The sequence below is a fragment of the Chelonoidis abingdonii genome, chromosome 4, assembly GCF_003597395.2.
Source record: "Chelonoidis abingdonii isolate Lonesome George chromosome 4, CheloAbing_2.0, whole genome shotgun sequence".
In the NCBI taxonomy this organism is placed as follows: domain Eukaryota; kingdom Metazoa; phylum Chordata; order Testudines; family Testudinidae; genus Chelonoidis; species Chelonoidis abingdonii.
This window is the reverse complement of record NC_133772.1, coordinates 151024855-151050991: the sequence shown is the minus strand read 5'-3', so window position 1 is coordinate 151050991 and position 26137 is coordinate 151024855. Positions and strand designations below refer to the sequence as shown.

The 26137-nt window shown below is 39.3% G+C and overlaps 1 protein-coding gene across 4 annotated transcripts; it reads left to right on the top strand.

The window, feature by feature from the left end:
- The first annotated feature begins 259 nt into the window (after positions 1-259).
- On the top strand, positions 260-25843 carry NAA30 (N-alpha-acetyltransferase 30, NatC catalytic subunit). Of its 4 annotated transcripts, none has more exons than XM_032769213.2 (5): positions 269-382; positions 617-1390; positions 9845-9968; positions 12307-12362; positions 14745-14841. In XM_032769213.2, exons 2-5 carry the CDS (start codon positions 620-622, stop codon positions 14760-14762), a joined length of 969 nt encoding a protein of 322 aa, XP_032625104.1. In that variant the 5' UTR covers positions 269-382; positions 617-619; the 3' UTR covers positions 14763-14841. The 4 variants fall into 4 exon arrangements, with proteins under 4 accessions (XP_074921877.1, XP_032625104.1, XP_032625102.1 ...); XM_032769211.2 differs by lacking the exon at positions 14745-14841 and adding an exon at positions 22534-25843 and having other exon boundaries at positions 274-382; XM_075065776.1 differs by lacking the exon at positions 9845-9968 and having other exon boundaries at positions 260-382; positions 14745-15948.
- The last annotated feature ends 294 nt before the right edge of the window (positions 25844-26137 follow it).

The window sequence follows — 26137 nt, the reverse complement described above, 5'->3', positions numbered from 1 at the left end:
CCCAGGGCTGCGGGGGGAGGAGGGGTGCTAGGTATAACGGCGGGACGTGCCCCAGGGCTACGAGGGAGTGGGCGCTACGGATAACGGCGGGACGTGCCCCATCGCGGACGAGAAGCCCAGTGCCTCGCAGCTTCTCTAAAGACTAACAAGTGACGCCACACGCAGGCGCTGCCCAGCCCCAGTCCCCGCCCAGGCCGAGGCCTCTCTAGGTGTCACGCGGCTCCAGCCTCCGCCCGTCCGTCGTCAGGGCCAGCCGCCAGGCAGAGAAGTGTCGCAACGCCTGACAGGAAACTTTGCCGTGGGTACGACAGCGGCGGGCTCGCTTTCCGGCCGCTGGATGAGTGGAGAGTGGGAACCGAGGAGGAGCTGACGAGACGCTGGGGTTAGTGGCCGGGGGGAGGGAGGAGGCCGCGAGGGGGAAGCGGCCGGGCGGCAGGGTCACGAGCCCGGGCAGCCGCCGCTGGCGGCGGCAGCGATGTGAGGCGGGGCCGGGGGCTGGCTCTACCTTTGTTCGCTCCCCGCCGCCCCGGCCCGGCCCGGCCCGGCCCGGCCCGGGAAGCGGCTGCCCCGTCTCACGTTCTCCTTTTCTCTGGGTCTGTGTCGGTCTCTCTTCTAGGATATGGCCGAGGTACCTCCCGGGCCGAGCAGCCTCCTCGCCCCGCCGGGGGACGCCCTCTCCCCCTTCCCCGGAGGAGGGGGGGCCACCGCTTGCCCCGGGGCCCTGGATGAGGAGGAGGAAGAGGAGGGCGGCCAGGAGCAGCCGCGAGGCGGCGGCAAGGGGGGGCCGCAGCAGCAGCACCGCCCCCTCCACCACCACCACCCGCCGCATCACAACCACCAGCTCAACGGCCTCATCAGCCCCGAGCTGCGGCACCTCCGAGCCTCCCTCAAGAGCAAGATCCTGAGCTCGGAGGGGGCCGAGGGGCCGGAAAACAAGCGAGCCGGCAAAACAATGGGCTCCGGACAGCCGCCGCCTGTCGCAGCCTCTTGCTCGTCCCCCCTCCCCAACCGCCTCCCGGAGCCCCAGGCGAGGACTGCGCCCCCGGCAGCCACAGGGGACAGGAGGCAGCCTGCGACTGCCACTGCAGCCCGCAATGGACTGGCTGGGGGGCTTGGCCTGGAGGAGGACGAGCCGGAGGAGGGGGATGAAGGGGAGGAGGAGGAGGAGTCCCTGCTGCTGCTCTCCACATCCTTAGCTGCAGCCTGCAGTTTGAAAGGCTCGGGAACGGACTCTCCTCCCGAGGAGGACCTAACGATACGATACGTCCGGTATGAGTCCGAGCTGCAGATGCCCGATATCATGAGACTGATCACCAAAGATCTGTCTGAACCCTACTCCATTTACACGTATAGGTATTTTATCCACAACTGGCCACAGCTTTGCTTTTTGGTAAGTGGCAGGGGAGGAGGGAAGACATTGGGAAGGGTCTGGGATAGAGGGAGCAGGTTGGAAGTGGGTGGAATTTATGGGGAAGCTTGAACTGCCAACTGATGCTTTTCATGATCATGGGATGGAGAGAAATCTGGAAATACCCTTTCTTATTTAGCAGTGATGTGCCCAGCGTACCTGTGGTGCTTTGTGTAGACAGTACAGAAAGTATACATACATAGTTACAGTCATAAATGAATGATTCAGGTAGAGCCGTTGACACTGATTTTCTTTGTGACCTCTTGCAGTTCATTTCTTCATTTTCTGCCTCAGTTTCCACTCTGGTAAAGTTGAAATAACAGTACTTAACTAGCAAGTCTTGTGAATTAATTTGATAACTTTCTTCAAGATACTTTGGACTGCTTTGCACAGCAGTTGGCTTGTAAGATATAGTCTTAGTTACATTGTAAATGTAATGAGATGGCCAGATTTCATGGAATTGAAGGTTTTGCAAACATCAGACTTTTTATCTGCAAAACAAGTAGAAAATGAAACACAAAATACATTTATCTTCTAGTGTAAAAGTCACAGTATTTGTAAAAACATGATAGTCATGCTATGTCCAAATACTGTGGTAATAACACATCCAATCTTGTTTCCTGCCTGCTATATTAAACTAATAGTTCATTAATCTGCCTTTGTCAGTGGCTTGAACTTCTTTATCTTAAAGAAAACGTTAGTAAGTTCTAAAGCCTTTTTAATAATGAAAAGTTTAGTGTTATACACTAATCATATGGATATGAGTCCCATATGTAAGTTCTCTAGAGAAACATTTGTGCCTCAATCCTGCAGACATTTCTTCACACATTTAACTTTATGCACGTGAATACTTACATTTAAAACAAAGTATGTGTGTAAGTGACTGGCCTTGATCCTGTAAACATTGTCCTTGATAATAGGTAATTTTCATTTTACACAAGGAAAGCCAACATTTGTATATGTAAAAGAAGGAAAAACATTTTATGGATCTTTTGGGAACAGTTTAAAGACTAGCTATTACACTACAGACAGGGTGTAACTAATTTTGTGGAGGCAGAAGTTCTTTCTGATAAGTTATTAAACTCTTCTCCTTTATGTAGAGTTCTATTCGTTAATCCCACGTGGCTTGCAAATATTCACTCAGGAATAATTATTATTACATAGGACTAAGATGTGACTATACCTTTACTATGGATTACTGGTGCTTATGTGCTTATATTTTCAGTGTTAAACTTGGGCATCATTTAGTGGTTTGTCCTAGGGTTTCCAAAACTCTGGGTCTTATGACCTCTACAAGGGGGTACAGCGGGGTTATGGGAAGTTGCGCAAAACATGTGAAATTGGTAAAAATGAATACGCAACAGAAGTCTTATAATAGTATATTCTGTTTGGACCATCATATTGTTGAATGTAAGAACCTCAGTTAGTGGTTCGATGCAGAGTAGTGCAGGATGTTCTTCTGATAAAATAGTATGAAGTCTGTACTTGGGTGTGTCTAGATTTACCTTATACAAAACAAGTTCTATTAAAAACGCTTGTGTGCCATGAAACTCAAGTATCCATATGTGCACACAGCGCTGAATTGGGACTCTGGATGTGTCAGCAGAAATCAGACCAGAAGGGAATGTTGAGCATTGCATGATCATAGAAGATGTGTTGTTTAGTCTGTGGAGCTCAGTTCTTGCCAAGGAATGATTTAGGAAGACTGCTTCGTGAGAAGGACAGTGGCAAGTTATTCAGTGACATTCTCAAAGAAAATGTGGGAATGTGACACATGAGACATGGGTTTACATCAGTGGATTCAAAACCAGCATGTAGAGTGCTCTGAAGTGCTGGCTGTGGAGCTCTAAAGTCTTTAAATTGATTGCAACATCAAAGGGGAAAGAAGGAACCTCAGGTTTATCTTTAAGAGTGTGTTTTGAGAAAACTTGAAGCCTTAAAAAAACAACAAGACTTGAGTACTCAAACTGGCAATGTTGATACAGATATCCTTCAGATTTCGTATCTCTGAATCACCACAATGTAAAGCACATACAGTTGTGGAAAACCATATACTTGTGGCTTCAAATGTTAGTCTAATGCAGTTAACAAATTGAAAACTGCCTTTATCAAATAAGTTTGTTTCGTGTTGTATTAGTAACATGGATGAGGATGTTCAAGAGCAACTACTTTCAAAACTTGGGAAAAGAGACTTCATAAGCCTTTCAATGTGCTGAATCAATTGATGCCTCTGATGCAGCACAGATTTTAGCATTTGTGAGGTTTGTTTTTAAAGGGTCTGTTGAAGACTTGCTTTTCTGTAAAGTTGAGCCATGTATACACAACAGACAAATGCATATTTGAGACATTTCAGGAATCAAAGATTTCCACATTTGTGGGGAGCATTCTATTGTAATTTGCGTGAGCAGTGTCAAGATGACAACAGGAAAGAATAGAGACCTAGTCCTGCAGACCCAAAACATCACATCTAATGCTTCATCGCTTTGTTGTTTTTCCTACAGCAAGAACTTGGAAGTTAAGAAAATTCCACAAAGATTGCACCACTCGTTTAAGAAACTTATAGAGAAGTGAATTTCTTAAAAGTTGTCCAGTGAATACCTGACTGTTTCCATTGTTCTGATGGGTTCCTTTCACCAGCAACTTCTTTCATGCTGAAGGGAGGTGGCTTTCACATGATAAAGTGCTAAGTCGACTCTCAGTTAAGACCAAGATGGCATGTTTTCCTGAATCATCCCTTGCTGAAACCTTCAGCATATTGGGCAACATGCTTATCCTAACTAGTTGACGTGTTTGGGCACCTAAATAAGCAGAACTTTCTCTTTGGGAGTGGACTAGGAATGCTGCATGCATGGTTCCTAATGTACAGCACATGGAAATTGGCCATCATGAGCGCAAAGAGAAACGTTGAGTTATTTGCCCTTATTTCAAATTTATAAGCTGTAAGAAACCAGTCAAGAATGTATAAATTAAAAACTGAGGGAACTTAAAACTCAGCTAGGAATACAGTCCTGTAACTGGCTTTGGAGGGGGTGGGGGGAGAGTTGGATCACCGGTTCTTTCATCCAGCATGTTATTGATTTGTCTGCATTGACTAGGCTAGTGCAAGTCATAAGAATGACCACACTGGGTCAGACCAAAGGGCCATCTAGCCCAGTATCCTGTCTTCCGACCGTGGCCAATGCCAGGTGCCCCACGTGGAATGATCAGAATAGGTAATTATCAAGTGATCCATCCCCTGTTGCCCATTCCCAGCTTCTGGCAAACAGAGGCTAGGGACCCCATCCTGGCTAATAGCCATTGATGGGCCTATCCTCCATGAATTTATCTAGTTCTTTTTGAACCCTGTTATACAGTAGTCTTGGCCTTCACAACATCCTCTGACAAAGAATTCCACAGGTTGATTTGTCATAGGAGAGACGTGTCAAACTGACAGTCTTGGCCTATGACAAGACCCAACAACTGACTTTAGGTAGGAACTCGGATTTGTGGCTATCGCTGATAAAGGAGGCATCCATCTTAAGCTGCAGATGCCTTGAAAGTGTAATTTTTTTTGTTCTCATCTCTCAGAGTCCAGTTTCTCTTCAGTGGTGGAAATTAAAAATGAAGTATGACAATCATTTGTCAATCAAAAACGACTTAAGACCACATGTTTTTCCCCAGTTCAGTCTTATGCGAAACATCTTTAATTAGAACAAGTTCATCCATCATACTCACAATTTTGTATATTTCAAAAAAATTGTGGCTCCTTTTTAACTTTTTAGTTTTGGCATGGTTAAAGTTACAAAACTTCTCCCATTTATGGCTGCCATTAGAGGGCTTAGGGAAGGTGTTTATTTTAGTTTATAAAGGGCAAGCTAAGCGAACCCTGGTCTATTCCTAAAATTTGGTAAAATAGGACATGTTGCTTAATATATAGAAGTAGATTTCCTTCTGATTATTGATACCTTTTGCAAATCCCCCCCCCCCCCCCAAAAAAAAACAACCAAAAAAACCAATAAAAATCAGCTATAGATCCTACTCAAGTTCTGTGCTTCTATGGGGTTCTCAGCTTCATGTTGTTAGCAGTAGTCGGAGTTCTGTTTAAACTGAATTCTACACGTTCTAAAAGTAATTTTTTTTTTATACTTCCAGTAAAGAGACTAGAGGTGTTTGGATATAAATCCCTGATGATTATAATTGAGATTTTTGTGATTTACTATTAATATATTGCTCTTCTGTATCATATTCCATCCAAGGATCTCAAAGCATTTTACATTAACATAAGATCCCTTTCAGAAAAGTATTCCTTACTTTTCACTGGGAAAAACTAAGGCATTGAAACTGAAGCATAGAGAGGCCAGGAAATTGTCCAAACCTTCATAGCAAGGTCACTGCAGAGCCAGGAATAGATCCTAGAACACCTGACTGCAAGTCTTGCACTCTACCACAACGATTTCTTTTTGTATTTCAACTTAACTCAGTTAAGAACAGAGGTTCCTCCCAGAGCTTGTTACTTTTTTAACTGAAATACTTTGTCTGTTGCTTCTGTCTATCTAAGGTACTTGTATGGTCCCCAGCACTGTATCTGAGCACCTCTCAGTCTTTAATATGTTTGTCTTCACAATGCCTTTGTGAGGTAGGAAAGTGCTGTTAGCCACATTTTACAGATGGAGGAACTGAGATGCAGAAAGACTAAGTGACTCTCCCAAGGACAGACAAGAAGTCTGTGGCAGAGCTCTCAAGTCCCAGGCTAGTGCCCTAACCGCTGGGCCATCCTTCTTCTGTTTGCACGGTTGATGATATTTTAGCAAAACCTGAGACCATATCATGTGGCTCCGAAAGGTACTTCTGGCCTTTGGTTTCAAGACTTAATTGGGTTTTTATTTTAGTTAATATTCCAATCCATATGTAGACGCTTGTGAGGCAAAATGTAGACAGTGTAATAACAACTTGCAATATGTGGATGAGATGAAATAATCTCTTCGGTTAAATATTTAAATTTTCTTGCTTAAAAAAAACAGGTAACAGATGATTAAATTGAATCTATGCAAGTTAAAACTCTTTGAGATTTAGACTAATGTAGGTCTGAAAAATAATCTCTCAGTACAAATACCTTTAGTACTGGAAATACTTAATAGTTAGTATCTTGGGGCCAAAATCTGCTCTTAAAAACTTGCATGTGATTTCACTGGGATCTGCATTCCCGTATTTGAAAGCAGAATTTGGCTCTTAATCATTTGCTTTGAAATGATCCTGTATGGAAATTTCATTTTGGTTCAGTCTGTTTTCATTTAGGCTGTTTCCACTTTCCTCTTCAGAATGCCAGTGAACTAAACTGTTAATTTTACATGCTGGAGTAGGCTTCTCACCTTTAAGAGGGAAAAGGGAAATAAGGGCCTGATCCTGCAGTCCTTATGCAAGCAGAATGCTACTGGAGTCACCGAGAACCTTGTCTAAGAACTGCAGGAAAAGGTCTTCTGAAAAACTTGTGCAATACCACTTTGTTACTTAACACTATTTTCTGACAATAACCACAAAGATCAGTGAATCTGCAGTTTTGTGTCACTGAATTGCTAGATCAGTAACGCAGTTTTATTTTTAAATAAAAATGAACACTATTTCTAGCCAGTAGAATGTTGGTGTATACATTCATTATTTTCTGTTTATATTGAATTTCACTTCTCTCAACATGTATCAAGTATGTTATCTATAAAGTTTTCTGTATGATTCTAGGTGAACAGTAATTTGCACCATTGTGTTCTTTTAAAGGCAAGAGGTGTGTGTTTGCTTTAAATCAAAGTATGAGATCACATCAGGTACTCTGCATAATAGTAGCAGCACTATTTAAGAGTCTCAGTTCTTCCAATATACAGTAAAAGCTCTATAAACCGACATTTCTGATTTTAATTGAAATTCCAATGTATAGTCTGGTTGGTGCAGGGCTGGCAGGGAGTTGGAGTGTGGAGTGCGGGCTCTGGGAGGGAGTTTGGGTGTGGGAGGGGACTCGGGGCAGCGGGTTGAGGCATGGCAGAGGTGCGGGCTGCCAGATCCGGGGGCTGCTCACCTCGGGCAGCTCCCTGCAGGTGGCGACCTGTCCTGGCTGCTCGTAGGTGGAGGCACAGCAGGCAGCTCTGCTCACTGCCTCCACCCGCAGGTGCTGTCCCCGCAGCTCCCATTGACCGTGGTTCCCAGCCAATGGGAGCTGCAGAGCTAGCACTCGGGACAGGGTGGGGGCAGTGCATGGAGCTGCCTCTGCTTAGGAGCAACTAGGATAAGTCGCCGCTTGTGAGTAGCTGCCCAAGGTGAGCACGCCCCAACCCACTGCCTCGAGTCCCTTCCTACTCCCACAAACTCTTTGTGCCTGCACACCTGCGCTGCACTCCGTGCCCCCCCCTTGCGTTCAAACTCCCTTCCTCTTAATTAACTGTCATTTTTCACTTACCAGCACCCACTAGTTCCCCAACATGCCGATAAAACAGTTTTACTGTATTGCTTTGTTTCTCAGGGCCTGAGCTGAGATATACAAAACTTGCCTTGGGCTGAAACTTGGCATATTAGGTCTTAGTGTTGATGAGGTGTTTTTTCTTGAAAAGAAATGGAAAGCAACCAACTTGATTTGCTTGTTTAAATTATGAAATGCGAAGCAAAACAACTTGTAGCATGTGTTATATCTCAAAAGTATCCTCCCTCCCTCCCCCTCATTTTTTAAACGCATCTTTTTAAAGCCATTTATCTAAATTGTAGACAAGTTCTCTTGGATACATTAAGAAAAAGGTTATTCTTGCTAAGTTTAATTTAGAAACTTCTTTCAGTGCTTGATGCACTTTGGGCCCAAATATTCTGTGCACACAGTCTGAATAAAGTGTTGTAGTCAAGGGAATAAAATCTTTCCCCCTATGTCATGGAGCTACTCTGAAACCACTGCTAATTTCTCAGTTGCTGCACCTCTCCTTCAATGGGGGCTCCTGGCGAGTGAATTTATATATATAAAAATGGGAAGAAAGGTTTTTAAGGTCAGGCTTGACAAAGCCCTGGCTGGGATGATTTAGTTAGGAATTGGTCCTGCTTTAAACAGGGGGTTGGGCTAGATGACCCCCTCTGGTCCCTTCCAACCCTGATATTCTTTGATTCTATGAAAGGACTTTTTCTACTTAGACATTATCCTACTGCATTTGTGACATCAGTCCCGTCCTTGCTGCAGGCTGTAATGTCATAAATAAAGGATTGTGATTTCTCCCCCCATCTAATTCTTCAAGGAACACATTATTTTTTTCTTCTCTGGCCCAATATATTTCATGTTAAATCTGTGTGAATGCAGTTAGCAATTATAATCACTCTGTTTATTTAATATACATTTAACATTTCATAATATAAAGTATTTCAGAGTGACTAAGTCGTCATGACCATGCCTTTCATGACAAATGTCACTGGGACTAACTGTCAATGAGGAATTCTTAAGTAAATGAGAACTCTGAAGTAAAGGTACTTGAAATGCATGAAATTACTGGTAAAAAAATAATTTTGTCTGAATGGTTTCTCATCCTTGTTACTGGAATGAAAAGTGACGCTTGTTAAAGATAAAACATAAAGGTTTCATAGGAGCCATTATATTCTTGGGGTTAAAAAGTTGCTAACAGAAACCTGAAAACAAGTATAATTTTTCATAGCTTTTGTAAACAAACATGGAAATTGCATGCACAAATAAATTCAGTTTGTAGTTTATTTGCTTAGTCTTGACAGAATTCAGTTGGATTTTTTATAATTTTGATGGATAATATCAATGTTTATTTTTAAACATCTTATTTTTATCTATTTAAATTTTCACAGATGCAAGGAATAATGGGGTGGGGAATGTCAAGCAATTATTAAATGACAGTAGACTCTTAGACTATTAAAACATAGATTTTCAACATAACATGTCAAAATATACAACGGAAATATCCATAAATGAAAGTTCTCAAGCAGTGGGGTGTTTTTGTTTTGTTTTGTTTTTGCTTTGCCTAGTTGTACCATTTAGATTGTTATTGATGGAAATATTTTTGTCAGCTTCCATGTGTACAGTGAAATTATTGATAAAAATCTAGTCCTTCTAAGCCTATTTATACTCTTAACTTTACTCAGGCTGCCATGACTTTATTTTTAGATTGAAGGACCTATTTCTAGAGGCTTGTCTTGTATACAAATTCCGCTCCCATTGGAGTTCTGTGAGGGATGATGGTAAATTCTGTTTATGTCACTTTGAGAAACACTATAAAGAGTGATGTTGATAAAGTTTCCCATCTGTACTTTGGATATATGTTTGAACTGTATATATAATTTTATAGTGCAAGCTATTATTTGTTACTTTTGTGTATGTAAGATTGTAATTTAAAAGGCAAACAAATTCACTTTTTTGTTGTTGGTATTCATTGTATATCGCATACTTAGAATGTACATAGATATATGTTTGTCTTTAAGGCCATGGTAGGTGAGGAGTGTGTAGGTGCCATCGTCTGCAAGTTGGATATGCACAAAAAGATGTTCCGCAGAGGTTATATAGCCATGTTAGCAGTGGATTCCAAATACAGAAGAAAAGGCATTGGTAAGAATAGCCTCTCCATGTTCTTATTCAAATTCTAATAACCCTGTTGGGATGGTTGTAACTTTTGGAATAGAACATTGCCACAAAAATAACAGGCTTCTGCAGAGGTAAAAGATTGTTTTCCTAGAAAGCTTTTTTCTTTAATTCAGAATAACTTGAAGTTATTTGGAGACTGTATGCGCTTACTATTGTGTCAAATATTGTATTTTACAACTTTGGCGTTGCAATAACTAATTCTAGTTAGTTTTCCAATGAAAAATGAAGAACAATTTTATTTCATTTTTTACTTGACCTTTTTTTAACTAGGAGACTGTTTACCCAAGAAAAGTCCTATTTTCTGGTGGTAGCAGTCTCCCCAAAACCAAGTCTAGAAAAGCAACACGTACTTGCTACCTTCCTGGAGAGTTCTTGATGTGCACTTAAATTCTTGGGTGTATTGAATAATTGGTAAATTTGGCATAAGTCTGAAATGAAAGATACCCTGCGACCTCAATTTCTTTTGTAAAATGTCAGTGCCAAATAGCAAAAGAAATGGATAACTTGTGTAGCCGTGTTTGCACATAAACCTATTCCCAACTTCCTACTCACGATCCGGGTGAGCTGCTTTACTAAATTCTTCCTGTGGCTCCTCTTGATCAAATGTGCCACATGCTGCCCTTTGGGGAGCCATAAGTATAGTTAATTACAGCATGTATACTTAAAAAAATCTCTCCTCTTACGAGGTCAACCAAATTTGAGATAGTTTGTTGGACAGTTTCCTTAACATCCATGCCAGGAATTTCTTCCTTGTTATCTTCACTTACCAAATCAACGTTGAACTACTTTTTTAATAAGCCATCCTGAAACATTATCTTCTATTTTGCAAGTACTTTTGAAACTTAAAATGTGTATGTCAGCATTTCAGGACAAGGATATGCTTTGCTACGAATTTGTTATAGAGCAGACTCTTGCTTCCTATATGTTTTAAAGTCTGTTTTGGTTATGGAGGACAGAGAGCATGACTTGTAACAGAAAAATATAGGGCAGTATCGTAAAATATTTCTGTTGTGCTTCTCCTCCCCTTTCTCTTCCTGCAGCTCCTCCAAATATGACACAACATCAAAACAAGTTTCACCGCAAGTGCACAAACAATCTTGAATGTAGTCTTGGTTTTTATAAATGCAAAATTTTGCCAATGTCTGACCTACATAGGCTTTCAAGTTTGGGGCCAATAATGACTGTCCTTATATAGTCACAATAGTATGTAGGGGAAAGGATACAGGGAGATCACTCTCGCTCCTTTCCCTCGAGCACTGTCATGCAGGAGGCACCCAGATGCTTGGGAACACAAGGGGATGCCAACTAGTGCTACATTTATGACCACAAAGCATGCAGTCTCTGCATGACTTCTCCCCTTCTCTGCCCCTCCTGTATCCTGGTCATGCAACATCAGAGTAGCACTGGCTTCACTTCTTTTTAAAGTGAAGCAAATCCAAAGTACCTTCCCTCAGTACCTCTCAAGATGTTTTTTCCCCCCACAAAGAGTACCATCACTCAGGAGATTTACCTTTTCATGTCTCTAGCATATATCAAACTTTTTGTAAGAGGTGAAATTTCATCCTCTATGTCTATGGGGGGAGGGATAGCTCAGTTGTTTGAGCATTGGCCTGCTGCTTAACCTAGGGTTGTTAGTTCAATTCCTGGGGTGGCCATCTAGGGGTCAGGGGCAAAAATCTGGGGACTGGTCCTGCTTTGAGCAGGGGGTTAGACTAGATGATCTCCTGAGGTGCCTTCCAACCCTGATATTCTATGATTTAGTTGCTACTTTAAACATACAATCTATAGATAGTTTCAGAGTGTTTTTTTTCTTTTCTTAAAGGGCAATCCTTTTGCGAGAGAAATGTTCCTCAAATATGCTCAAAGAGGGACTCCAAACATAAGTGCAACAAAAGAGACTTAAACAAGTCTCGAAATTTATCTTTATTATGTAAAATATGAGGATATTTTTAAACATGAGAAGCCTGTTTTATAACACCATCCTGGCAAAGAAAAGACCTTCAGATTCCAAGGAGAAGCTTGTATATGTTATATAATACCTCTAGACCTATTATATTCTCATGGGTGGCATGTAGAAGTCTTTGCAAACACAGAATAGTTAGTATATGTTTAAAGGCAATTTTAATGCAAAACCTTGAAAGCAAACAGTGAATGTGCAGTTCAGTTTCAGATATAGTGACTGTTATATGCCACTGTGCTGTGCATTGAAATGGAATATGTGAATATAATAATAAAATTAGTCATCTGTAAATCTCTTTAAAAAATCTATACCTGTATTTTACTTTATTACTCTATTTTCCAGGTACAGATTTGGTTAAGAAAGCTATTTATGCCATGGTTGAAGGAGATTGTGATGAGGTAAGTTTCTATAGGTGCTCAAAAATTTTGAGGAAGTACTCTGTGCAGTGTTTGTGTTCTTCTCCATACCCATGGATTTCTTTTATAGGCATTCTTTTAGACACTTGATTTTCTTGTAAGCAACTCTTCCATTTATTGTAGGAGATGGGATACCTTCAAAAAGACAAACTGAGGAGTATTTTTTCAAACTTAAGTTTAGTTAACTATAACATAATGTACAAATAATAAGATTTAACACTTTTTTGATATTTACTACACTAAACAGTTAGATACATCTACTGAAGTTTGATTCATGTGCTCCTGGCTCCCAAACAGAATAAAGGCCAGTGTTGAACAGAGAGAATTTGTTTTGGAATTTGAGTTGGTTATTGTACCTAATTCTTCATTGCATTCAGGATATGTGAGGTTAAATACTGAAACAGTATCAACTGTAATACTGTAAAACATGGTCTTATCAGAGTATCATCGAATTGTCCAAAAGAAATCTCTAGAGAGTGCTTCCCAATAACACAGAATTATCACAAAATCATAGAAGTGATTGTGTATATTCTCTTCAAAGAATTTAGTAAAACTATTGCAGTATCATAAAATCAAACTTTACTTTCTATATCTTACGTTTTGTTAATATCCCTTTGTATCTTTTTTGCAAAATTCTTCTAACTAGATGAAAACTTATGAGTTCTATTTGACTATATTAGAAGTAACTAATGTAGTCTTAATATGATTGGGTGAAGAGGAAAAATAAGAGAGGAAGAGAATAAGGTTCTTCACAGGCTGCTCTGTTTATTCCAGCTATCTATTCCTTAACACTCTTTCCTTCACTCAACGGTATAGAACCATGAACCTGTTGTCCTTAATGTAAGTGATTTTAAAACACTAAATCGTCGTCATAGTTCCTCAGGGAGGTTAGCCAGTCCTTTGATCTTTCTAGGATATCCTGATTAGCTGTGCACCCTGCTAATGAAGTATTTAGGTATGTTATGGAAATTTGAACTAAAAATTTCAGGTTTTCTTTAAAAAACAAAACAAAAAAATCCCTTCTAGGATATATTAAATTTTGTATCTCTCTCTCCAAATCAAGGCTACTGATAAACTCTGCCACTTTTTGTATAATCCTTTTGAAAACTTGTTCCTTGTTTTTCCCCTCATCCTTATTGCCAATATCTTGGACTATGCCATGGTCAGCTCTCATCTCAATTACTACATCCTCTTCCTCTGGCCCTCTCATTTCTGGGATTGTGCCTCTCAGTTATAACTCATGTGCTTCTGCTAAAATAGTTGTCCTCCTCCACAGCTCTTACCTCTACCACCTCCTTGAGTGGTCTTCAGATTTTGTTCTATAGTTCATTGAAACCCTCCTTCTCCCCAGGGCCCTTCAGAGCTCTGATCTAACTGCATGTCCTTTTCTGTCACATGCCTGCTTATGACCTATGCTTTGGCAACTTAATGAAGTTTGATAAGTCTCCATTTCCTTTTCCCATAAGCAGCTCCATGTCTTGTCCCATGTTTTCCTCTATTCTTGAAATATACTTCCCAATCCTGTCACTATATATCCCTCTCCTTGTTCAAATACTTCTTCAGTAATACCTCTTCAGTACTTCCTCATTTTTATCAGTCTTCCATTGCTGATCTCCAGTATGACCTTGAATATGATCACCATTTACAGATAGATAGCAATATTTCCCCTGTCACATTAAAGATTGAGAGGATCTTAGCTACTATGGTATTTGTCACAACAGCCTTGTGATATAGGAAGTGCAATTATCGCCATTTTCTAGATGGGGAACTGAGACCCAGATAAGTGCCCAAGGTCACACTGGAAATTTGTAGCACGGCAGGGAGTTGTAACATCATCTTCTGAGTCACAGGCTAGTGCGCTAACCATCCTTCTTCATTAATAAATGATTTTTTTTTTTAAATGAGAGGAACTAACAAGCCCATACATGATATTAAGTACCTCTCATGAGGTTTTCCTGTTGTAATCTTTATATTCCTTGTCCCATACCCCTTATTGTTTCTATTTCTCACTGTGTAAAATTTAATGTTAACTACAAGTTCCTCAACACATGGACCCAAATTTAACACATTTCATTTTTGTTAAATGCTATGCCCCTCTGCTGCATGTATAAATTTCCATGTTTGGTCAATTATATACTTTTCAAACTGTCCTGTAAAATGTGCTGCATTCTAGGTTTCATTGTGATGTAGTTTATTTATGTTAATATCGCATAATAATATCTACAGTAATATAGCAAATATGTCTTGATATTTTTTCTTTTCCTTGGCACTAAGTCTGGGTGTAGGTGTGTAGGTGACTTCCTCCAGATGCTTGTGGTGCAGCAATAACAACTTTGGCTACTTGAACCTCCTGATATATTTCAGAAAAGTTTTCGCTCATGACCCGGATTGGAAAAATCCACAGACCTACTCATCACTGGAGAGTGGGAAGCTTCCTCTGATGAGCGAGGAAGCCCATACCACCCATTTCTGCAAAATTTAAGTTTTTTTAATTCTTATTTAAGTTTCTAGTCCTTATGATTGGTACATAGCCAAGCAAGTATGAAATGATGCAGCATTAGAGCTTGTCTTCCTGAGCCTATAGATTGCTGCAGTACCTCTGCTGCTGTTAGGTTTTTTTCCAATCAGTGGCAAAGAGAAATTAACAAATATTGTTCAGTTTCACTGCTGCTTTTCAGAATGGTGAACAGTAAGGGAGAGAAATGTAAAAAATCTTATTTTTGTTCAAAAGCATGCTTGAAAAATTAGCATGTTGTCCCACGTGCAAACATCAAGTTTTCCCAAGTGCCTGTTTGTTCACCCACTTAAATATGTTTAGATGCATCTTTGAAACTTTATCTGTAAATCTTACCATGGAACAAAGGTGACAAAAATACCATGTTCCCATAATACTTGAGCAAGTAATCTAACAAGTTTGTACAACACCTTTCAAAGTATTGAAGTGCAAAGGGTAGATTTTAGGAAACAGTAGGTGAACTGTGATATACATTTAGTACCTAAAGTATATGGTGGTGCCCATTCGTGGTGTTTGAAAGTTTGCTGCAACAGCATAATGGTAGCTGTAAAAAGTTTCATCTGTTTTGCTTTCCGGTAATAACGAACTAGGTAAACATACAAAGTTCCAAGGTAGAATAGGCTATTTGAAGCCTCGTCTACAGTACTGTGGTAAGTCGATCTAAGTTACGCTACTCCAGCTACATGAATAACGTAACTGGAGTCAATGTAGCTTAGGTCAACTTGCCATGGTGTCTACCCTGTGCTGCGTCGACATGCTCCCATGGGCTTAACTTACTCTTCTCATTCTGATGGAGCAGATTGGAGAGCGCGCTGCTGTCGATTTAATGGGTCTTCACCAGACCCATTAGATCAACCCTCTCTGCGTTGATCACAGCAGCGTCGATTTCCAGTAAGTGAAGACATGGCCTAAGGCATTTTGTGCTTAACATACTTTGGTCAAAAGGCCATTTTGAGATAGAAGTAAAATTTAAGTCCAAATTAGCAGAGTTTCTCAAACAGGGGTCGCCGCTTGTGTAGGGAAAGCTCCTGGCGGGCCGGACCGGTGTGTTTACCTGCCGCGTCCGCAGGTCTGGCTGATCGCAGCTCCGGGCCAATGGGACCTGCTGGAAGTGGTGCAGCCCCGTGCCACTTCCAGCAGGTCCCATTGGCCCAGAGCAGCAATCGGCGGCCAGTGGGAGCCACAATTGGCCAGACCTGCTCACGGGGCAGGAAAACACACTGGCCCGCGCCAGGGGCTTTCCCTACACAAGCGGCCCATGTTTGAGAAACCCTGAAATTAGTGTCCATGTGTGTAAATTTAACATTCTGGCAAGTCTCTAAATTTCACTAATGTAATTTTTGACATTATGGTTTCCTGAGATACTTAATGATACTGAATTTTGATGATGATAATTCAAGATTGTGGACTAAAGATCTTGGGGACCTAAATGAGGCAAAGTTTATCATAGATTATGGTAAATTAGCATAATTTATTGACGTGATCTGAGAGCAATCTGTAGAAAATGTGGTCTACCAGAAACAATTTTAAAAGCTATGCCTCTGAATTACATAATTACATGAATTACTGTGACTGTATTTGCATAGCCCCAAACTGTGCTAAAAGTGAAAACTCAATGGTTTGATAAAAAGTCAAATATGTGTCTCTTTTTGAGTTCATGAACACTCAACTGCTTAGGTGCTATAAGCATTTCATTAGTAAAATATCTTGGAAGAGTATTTTCAATGACTTTCACTGGGAGTTGGCCACTGAACCACTCTGTGTTTGAAAACTCCCCTTAATGCAGATCTGGCTGAAAAATTGCAGCACTTAGGGCCATCTTGTAGATTTGTTTTCACTTCTTGAGGGAATTTGATTCTTTAAAGCAAAAAATGGTTTGCTCATTAACGTCTAATCTTTCATAGTAATCTACGTATAACATTTAGTACTTGCACAGTGTCTTACATCTTCATAGCACTGAATAACTGCTAACTAATCAAAATAAATTGGCAGTACATGCTAAAAATACTTAACATTTTCATAATTTTTCTGAAAGTTAGGAAAGAAAATTGCTTATACAAAATGTGAAAAGGAATTGCAGCTTTTCACAAGCAGCCTCACTGAAACACAGCTGAAAGTCACCATGAATGCTATTACCAGCTAGGTTGGTCTTTAGCATCATAAATACACGTACTAAATAATAAAGTGTGACACTTTATTTATCTCACTGGGATCACAACTTTGTCGGCAAAACTTGAGAGTCCAGGAATCTAGTTGCATGAAATGTTGCATCATAATGTGGCCTTTTTATTGTATGTGTTGGATGATGTATGATATCATGAAATAGTTCAGATTATTCATAGGAAATGTGAACTTTCTTCAGAAACTTTATGCATCTGGACTCATGCAGAGGGACGGAGGAGATGATGATTCTGGGTTATTAAAAGAATTAACAGGCATACTTGTACATCGAAAACATATTGGTTGTAGGAGATGGTCTAGGACAGAAGTGAGTGGGAACGCTGAACACACAGTCTTGCATTTGAAACTGAATACAGGAATGGGACAAGTCTTTGCACAGCCACACCCCTCCAAACCAAATGAAACATGAACAAAAACAACCAAGAGAATGTAATTGGGCTTCTTGATTATGTACAGAGATACATTCCAGTATCACTTGCATATCGTTTCTTCAAGCAGGGTGACTTAGGTCCTTCTTGTCTGCAAGATACATATATCTAGTTTATTCAGTGTTTAATATTAAGCTTTTTCCAGCAGTATAGTTGATCAGTTTTATATTTAATTGAAGGTTAAAATTACACAAGATTACACTAACCTTCTAAACTGGAAGTATCAATAGTAATGAGATGGCATGGTCCAGTGGCCAAGGCACTGGCTAGGAATAACGAGGCCAGAGTTCTATTCTTGGATGAACCAGTAATTTGCTGTACTTCTAATTATTTAATCTATCCCCATCAGTTTTTCCATCTGTAAAATGGGGACAAAAATACTTAAACCCTGAGATTCCATGGTGATGTGTGTTATAAAAGAACCTAGATAGAGCTGCTGTTGCTTTGTAGAGCATCAGAAGTCAGCCTTTTTGTTTTACTTATCGACCCTGGAAAAGCTGGCATTCTTAAAATCAGAGCTCCCTGCCTTATTTAATTTTTTCAGTAATTTTCACTTTGTATGACACTATCTATCCCTTCTTATGGTCTGATGTAAACAAGTGTACTTCAATATTGTCTATTTCATTGCGTCTTGGAGAATGGAGAACTGAAGTACTGGGATTCCAGCAAACCTGAATTTCAACATTTAACCACTCTTAAATAAGTGACTTGCAGGTGTGGTTGGCAGCCCTTTGGAGCTGCTTGCAAGTCGTCATGAATATGCAAAGTTGAAACTGGACACAGACATGTTATATTACTCCACCAAGTTGCTAAACTTTAGTGAGAATGAATGCTGTTTGTAGACAGATTTCAAAAGACAAGGAGCTTCCTGCTCAATGTTACTTATGTGGGTCATAGTTCCTGACCTCTACAATGCTTGGCTTTAATCTGAGCTCAGATGCAATTTAAGGCTTTTAGTTGTAATTAAGTAGAAAATAAGGATTGATTCTTTAGTTCTAAGTTACTACTATTTCAATAAGTGATTGAGTCAATGTTTATTTAATCAATTCAAGTTAATATGGTAGTACTAATGAGCCCAGTCAGAAGTCCTGATGATATGATTCCAGTGAAGTAACAAGGTGTACTGAAAACCAGAAACTCAATGTCTAATTCTTCCAGGAGGCTTAGAATTGAATTAACATGTCTCCCAAATATAGATACCGCAAACTGACCACCATGTTTTAATTACCATGGATGATATTATTTTTGTTTTTTATTTTACATCAGTTTGTCTTTGCTTATTTAAAAAATTGAATTATTTTAGCCTTCTCTTCCTTTTAATTTTCCTGCTGTGTCTATCTCAGAATGTGGTTTATTTGTGAGGGGATTAAGGTGGGAATGAATGGCTGGAATATGTGGTCGGAGATGTTTTAGATTTGGCCATTAGTCAAACATATAAATTGAATGGATATGTATTACGTTTTAATATATGCATTCAGAGTTCACGGTGAGCACATTTTAAGTAAATTAAAGTGGCTGCTCATACTTTTGGGCCCTGTCTTTTCCATTGCCTTGTATTATGTGTAACCATTTCTACCTGTGCAAAGTGGATGTGAAATGCTACGGTTGGACAGCGTTAGAAGCTCTTTCTTGAGCTTCAACAAAACAGCTGATTCCTAGTTTCCTGCAAATATTGTGCAAAATGTTGCTTTAATTCCGTGGTCTCTATAGCATGCACATCATTTTAGTATTAAATGCTTTTTTGTATTTAATATGTAAATTCACTTGATCATGGATTAATCTGTAATCTGAAGAACTTGTCATTTTCATTTTGATGAGCAAATATTGTGTGTTCTTGTGCATACACAAACCATTTTTAATGTTAAAATAAGATCCACTTGAGTTTTGGATGAATTTTGTGAAAGTGTGTATATTTTATAAATTTAGATGAGGGCTAGATTCTCTGATGTGCCAGTGCTCTGCTCAGTGCAGCTGAAAAAAGGGAAAGAAGAGTGGAACCAATGCTGACTTTATGACACCTTTGTACTCCTCCGTGACTGGGGCCAATGTGGCTCTCAGTGTAACTTGGGCCAGGCTCAGGTTTGCTGTAAATTATACATGGCTGCCATACTTTCCAGGGGGCCTTTCCACATCCAGCAATTGCCAGAGCACAAAGGAATAGAAAAAAACAGCTCTCCATGCTCAACCAATGTCAGGAGTGTCTGGGAGTGGTGTAGGGCAAACTGTGTGACACTTGGGAATTTCCCTATATAGAATCTAATCCAGTCCCCTGCACTCATGACAGGACTAAGTATTATCTAGACCATCTCTGACATGTTTGTCTATCCTGCTCTTAATCTCCAGTAGAGATTCTACAATCTCCCTAGGTAACTTATTCCAGTGCTTAACCACCCTGATAGTTAGGAAGTTTTTCCTAATGTCCAATCTAAACCTCTCTTGCTGCAATTTAAGCCCATTGCTTCTTGTCGTATCATCAAATGTTAAGAAGAACAATTTTTTCCATCCTCCTTTAACAACCTTTTATGTACTTGAAAATTATCATGTCCCCTCTCAGTCTTCTCTTTTCCAGACTGAACAAACCTAATTTTTTCAATCTTCCCTCTTAGGTCATGTTTTCTAGACTTTTAATAATTTTTGTTGCCCTTCTCTGGATTTTCTCCAAGTTCTCAACATCTTTCCTGAAATGTGGCGCCCAGAACTGGACATAATGCTCCAGCTGAGGCCTAATCAGCACGAAGTAGAGTGGAAGAATTACTTCTCGTATCTTGCTTACAACACTCCTGCTAATACACTCCAGAATGGTATTCACTTTTTTTTTTTTGGGCAACAGTGTGATACTGTTGACTAATATTTAGCTTATGGTCCACTATGATCCCCAGATCCCTTTCTGCAGTACTCCTTCCTAGACAGTCATTTCCCATTTTGTACATGTGCAACTGATTGTTCCTTCCTAAGTGCAGTACTTTGAATTTCATCCTATTTACAAATGCAATAAGAACTTCAGACCATTTCTCCTGTTTGTCCAGATCATTTTGAATTGTAATCCTATCCTCCAAAGCACTTGCAACCCCTTCCAGCTTGATATTGTCTGCAAACTTTATAAGTGTACTCTCTATGCCATTATCTAAATCATCAATGAAGATATTGAACAGAACTGGACCCAGAACTGATCCCAGTGGGACCCCACTCATTGTGCCCTTCCAGCATGACTGTGAACCACTGATGACTGGTTTTCCAACCGGTTATGCACCTACCTTAGAATAGCTCCATCTAGGTTGCATTTCCCTAGTTTGTTTATGAGAACGTCATGCGAGACAGTATCAAAAGCTTTAGTAAAGTCAAGATATACCACGTCTACCACTTCCCCCATCCACAGGGCTTATTACCCTGTCAAAGAAAGCTATCAGGTCAGTTTGATACGATTTGTTCTTGACAAATCCTTGCTGACTGTTACTTATCACCTTATTATCTTCTAGATGTTTGCAGATTGATTCCTTAATTATTTGCCCCATTATCTTTCTGGGTACAGAAGTTAAGCTGAGTGGTCTGTAATTTGCCAGGTTGCCCTTATTTCCCTTTTTATAGATTGGCACTATAATTGCCATTTCCAGTCTTCTGGAATCTCTCTCGTCTTCCATAACTTTTCAAAGATAATTGCCAATGGCTCAGCTATCTTCTGAGTCAGCTCCTTGAGTATTCAAGGATGCATTTCATCAGGCCCTGGTGACTTGAAGACATCTAACTTGTAATTTTTAACTTGTTCTTTCCCTATTTTAGCCTCTGATCCTACCTCATTTTCACTGGCATCCACTATGTTAGATATCCAATTGCCCCCAACCTTCCTGATGAAAACTGAAACAAAGAAGTCATTAAGAACCTCTTCCATTTCCACATTTTCTGTTGTTGTCCAACCCCCTCCTCTCCCCCACCCCCCGTCATTGACCTATCCTTGGTCTTCCTCTTGCTTCTAATGTAGTTGTAGAATGTTTTCTTGTTCCCCGTATGTCTCTAGCTAGTTTGATCTCGTTTTGTGCTTTGGCCTTTGTAATTTTGTCCCTACATACTTGTGTTATTTGTTCATATTCATCCTCTGTAATTTGACCTAGTTTCCACTTTTTGTAGGACTCTCTCTTGATTTTTAGATCACTAAAGATTTCGCCTGGTTAAGCTGGGATGGTCTCATACCATACTTTCTTTCCTATGCAGTGGGGTAGTTTGCTCTTGTGCCCATAAGAATGTTCTTTGAAGAACTGCCAGTTCTCTTCAGTTGTTTTTCCCCTTAGACTTGCTTCCCATGGGACCTTGCCTACCAATTCCTTGAGTTTGCTAAAGTGCCTTCTTGAAATCCATTTTCTTTATTTTACTGTTCTCCCTCCTATCGTTCTTTAGAATCATGAACTCTACCATTTCATGATCACTTTCACCCAAGCTTCCTTCCACATTCAAATTCTCAATACAGCAGAAAGCAGCCATTTTAGGGGTCTAGGATCTGCCTGAACTTTGATTTGAGTTTGTACTACTTTTTCTATACATAAAAAATGTTCATGTAAATATTTGTTCTAACAAACGTTCATGGAAAGCTAAACTTGGCTCTATTGCCATATCTGTTTAATCACGTAGCTGAACTTGTTTTGGGCAAAGTGTAATTAGTTTACAAAGGTTAGAGCATTCTTTGAAAGATCTGAAAGTGTACCATGTGACTTAGGTATCTAACCATTCAATTTGAATAATAAATTCCAAATATCAAATACTTGATTGAAGCAATACAGCAAACAGATGAAATTTGATTGCACAAAATTTTAATCGATGTTGAATAACTGCAACATTTTTAAAAATTGGGTTCTATTTGGACAAAATTTAGTTTTTCTGTTCATTAAATCAACAAATTGTTTATGGGTAAACTGGCCCTGGCCCATTAGTCGATTAATCTAGAAGAGTTTTAAAACCGAACAGATTGCTGTGTAAATAATTTTTCTGAAACAATGCAACTCTTCTCAAAATTGACTTATTTTTTTCATTGTCTTTAAAGGTTGTCTTGGAAACAGAGATCACAAACAAGTCTGCTTTGAAACTTTATGAAAATCTTGGTTTTGTGCGAGATAAGAGGCTGTTCAGATACTATTTAAATGGAGTTGATGCACTGCGTCTTAAACTGTGGCTGCGTTAAAAGAAACCATCACATCAATCAACTGACTTCCCAACAACACAGAGTTGTCCTTTGCATGCAATGCAATTTGTACAGAATTGCTTTGCAGGTGGACTTCGTAATTTCCATGCAGCTCTTATCTGTCAGTGTCTCATTGAGTGTCGCACATATTTGTTGCACTTTGGCATGGCGCATTTGTTCTGAATTAAAACAGATTGCTTCAAACTTCGAGTTCTTTTGGTACCAGCAAGATGTGCCAGTTGATAGCCAAGATATGTTCATTCATTTGCAAGTCTACTGACACTATTACATACATAGTGAACACTTGATCAAAGAAACTGTATGTGGAACGCAACGCTTGGTTCCAGAAAAAAGCCAATGTAGATTGTAAAATTCTATAAGTATACTAACATTTCATACAAAACTTGCCATAGTTTTCTGGAAAAGGCTTCAATTTTAGGTTTTATTTTCAATATTGAATTTTCCATTCTTAAATATTGGTACCTCAGTGATTAGTGAATGAAAAAATGTATTGTAGGGTGGGGTGTGTGTTACAATGAGTAACAGTAACAATTAAATTGCGTCTGCCAGTGCCTGTATAGATAAGTATATTTGTCTTCACCTCTAATTTGAGTGCATGCTTTTTTTCTTTTACTTTTTTCAATTGTCTTTGCAAGCAAACTTCTGCTTTTATTTAAATTCTGAATTTGATAATAAATTATTTCAGATTTTTATAATTTGGATTCTTCTCCCAGAAAAGAGTTTGAAAGGCCCATCTTTTCTTATAGCAAGAAGTGTTATGCTATTTTGAAAAACCTTGAGTAGCTGCTAAAAAAAGAACCTGATGTCACCAGTAAATCTCTGCTGGTTTTGGATGCACTTTTTCTTTAAAAGAGGGATTTTAAAAAATATATAGAAAATTAATGTAAATTGGTATGATTTTATTTAATCAAAATTATCGCTAGATGCTCTGAGGAACAGCTATTTTAAAGTAGAACAATTTTTTCACTTTGATTTGGATTCAGGTTGCTTTGCTTCAGTGTTCTAAAATGCTTCAATCTTCGGTTCTAGATCTTTGAAATAAATGTCAAGGTGTATTGTATCCATTTTTAGCTGCTCTCACCTTCTCAAAACTTATTTGAGATAAGTTATTGGGGGGAGGGGTCTTTTTTTTCCGCCCTGCCCCTTTAAAATAAATGTAGCAGGGAAGGGACTTCCCTTTTTTAAATGGGATACATAGGTCTTACCAAAAGCCATTAACTTGTTCAGCGGTAATGCTGTGTTTATGCTGTCCTCATTGACCAGTGTGATATATGACCAACTTTATAAATGGACTGTATTTCATCCTGAAAAAAGATGACATTGGTTTATTTATATAAGTGGAAGAACCTAGGCAACCCATGAAAAAAGGATGAACTCTCAATGAGTCTGCTCTTCTGTACTGAGTGTAATCTTCAGATTTGCCTTATTACACTGTGTTTTTAGGGTTTGGTTAGTCATGTTTTTTAATTGTTATAATTACTGTACATTTAAAAACCCTACCTCCTGTAATGTTTGGAAAAGATCCCCTTGCAGGAAAACTGGATTTAAAGGAAAGCCAGCCTTATTTTGCACAGATGAACGTTCACATGGTGACAGGCATTTCTCACCATGTACAAATTGTGAATTGTATTTGAAAATAAAGATTTTTTTTTTTTTAAATTAAAATTGGCACGTGGAAGTTCTCTGCTTGTGGACACCATTTGTGCTTTTCACTTTTTCCATTTCTAAAATGAAACGAATCCTCTAAAATGGTGCCAGAATCAATGTAAATTGAAGACTCTTATTTGCAGAACAGGTATGTTATGGTCAGCGGCAGTGCATGTTTCTACCATACTGCCCTGTAATGTAATTCATGCTTGTTCTGATTCAAAAACTTCTAGGGATAAGAATATTGTTAACTGCTTTATCAATCGTTGCTTGGCCTCTTGTGAATATACTGTCAATAGGTGCCAATTGTGGTTAAGATTTCAGTGATATGGACTTCAGTCCACTAGAAACTGAACCGTCACCACAAACTTGTTTCCAATAGGTGTTTTGGTGTCCTATCAAATAACTGCTTTGGTTCATTTGGCACTAATATCCAGAGAGGAGATACTTCATGTCCTGTTACCAACTATTGGAGACTATGTAGGGGGTCCAGTGTTGGAAATTGCAAACCAGTCTGTCTTGTTCCATTGTTTAAAAAACAGCAAAAGAGAAGTCCTTTGCTGGTCAAATTTGAAAACACCTACTATTTAAATATTAAAAGCAGATTAAAACCTAGCTTACAATAGCTCATACAGGCTGTTGCACAAATACCACTTTTGAGCAAAATTCAAATACAATTCCGTCTAGCCATGGCAAGAAGTGGTTCTCACCATGCAAACTTTCAGAATGCTGAGCAAAATGGGTGCAACTTTCTTTTAAAAGTGTGCTGTCTACAATAGTCTAATATTGCTACTGTATCACACAGCATTCACTACAGAAGATACTGAAGCTGTACATATTGGTATTCAAAAAACTGGTAGTCTCACTTTGTTGCATGGGGGGGATGTCATGAATTTGCAACAAGATGAGAATGTCATTAACATGAAAACAGTTCAAATAGTACTTCAAATAGAGTCTAGCAAAAAAAGGCATAATCAGGGTTTCTTGGGGTTCTTTGTCTTTGTTGCCAAGACATGCTCCCTGCCCCTTTTGCATTGACAAATCTAAACTAAGGAGTTGGTATTAAGTCACTTTTATGTTTAACTTTATATTGCCTGAAATACTATTATTGGCTGACATGTCAGAGATGTGTGCATTACAGTGCTTAAAAAAGAAAAAAAGTTATGACTGTCAGGCTCACCACTAATCTAATTGGCATTGCATAGCACATCACAGTTTCAGTGCACCACAAGACATCACTAAAACGGAGTGCTACGTTACCAGGTTTTCAGGTTTTTTAGAAATGCAACCATAAATTATATTGGAGTTCAGGGCTCAGGTGGGTAGCTAAAAATATCAAGTGTATCTCAAAATATTGGACTGCTTTTTTGAGTGGACTATGTTCTTCTGTCCTTTTATCCTTTGGCAAGAACAAGAACCAGTGGGGTTATGGAATGTGCAAGCTGTCTAAATAAGATCCAGTCAAATAAAATATGGTTAAGTTGTTTATGCATTTCTTTTTAAATGCACGTTTTAATGTTCTAGCTTGATTATTTTTTATTGCTTGTAAAAACATAATTTCTCTGTGTTTTTACTATCTCACAGAGGAAAAATAGAGAAACATTAGTAAGTGAAAATTGTACTCTTGACCCCTTCATACAGCTATATGTTTTTGATTTCCAAATCTAGTTCAGAATCTTGTTGAATGTTATTTATATGAGCTTCACTTCTATGGATGGACTGAAATATATGATTGTTTGTTTGCATTATGCATCAATTTGTAGACAGGCAACCTGTGAGCCTGACCCTGCAAGGGGCC

Bases quoted from the DNA above. Each gene is read 5' to 3' on its own strand.
- NAA30 (XM_032769211.2), top strand. From the start codon at position 620: ATGGCCGAGGTACCTCCCGGGCCGAGCAGCCTCCTCGCCCCGCCGGGG. The intron at 1,391-9,844 runs GTAAGTGGCAGG...TTTGTCTTTAAG, and splicing joins GGCCACAGCTTTGCTTTTTG to GCCATGGTAGGTGAGGAGTG. The intron at 12,363-22,533 runs GTAAGTTTCTAT...TTGTCTTTAAAG, and splicing joins TTGAAGGAGATTGTGATGAG to GTTGTCTTGGAAACAGAGAT.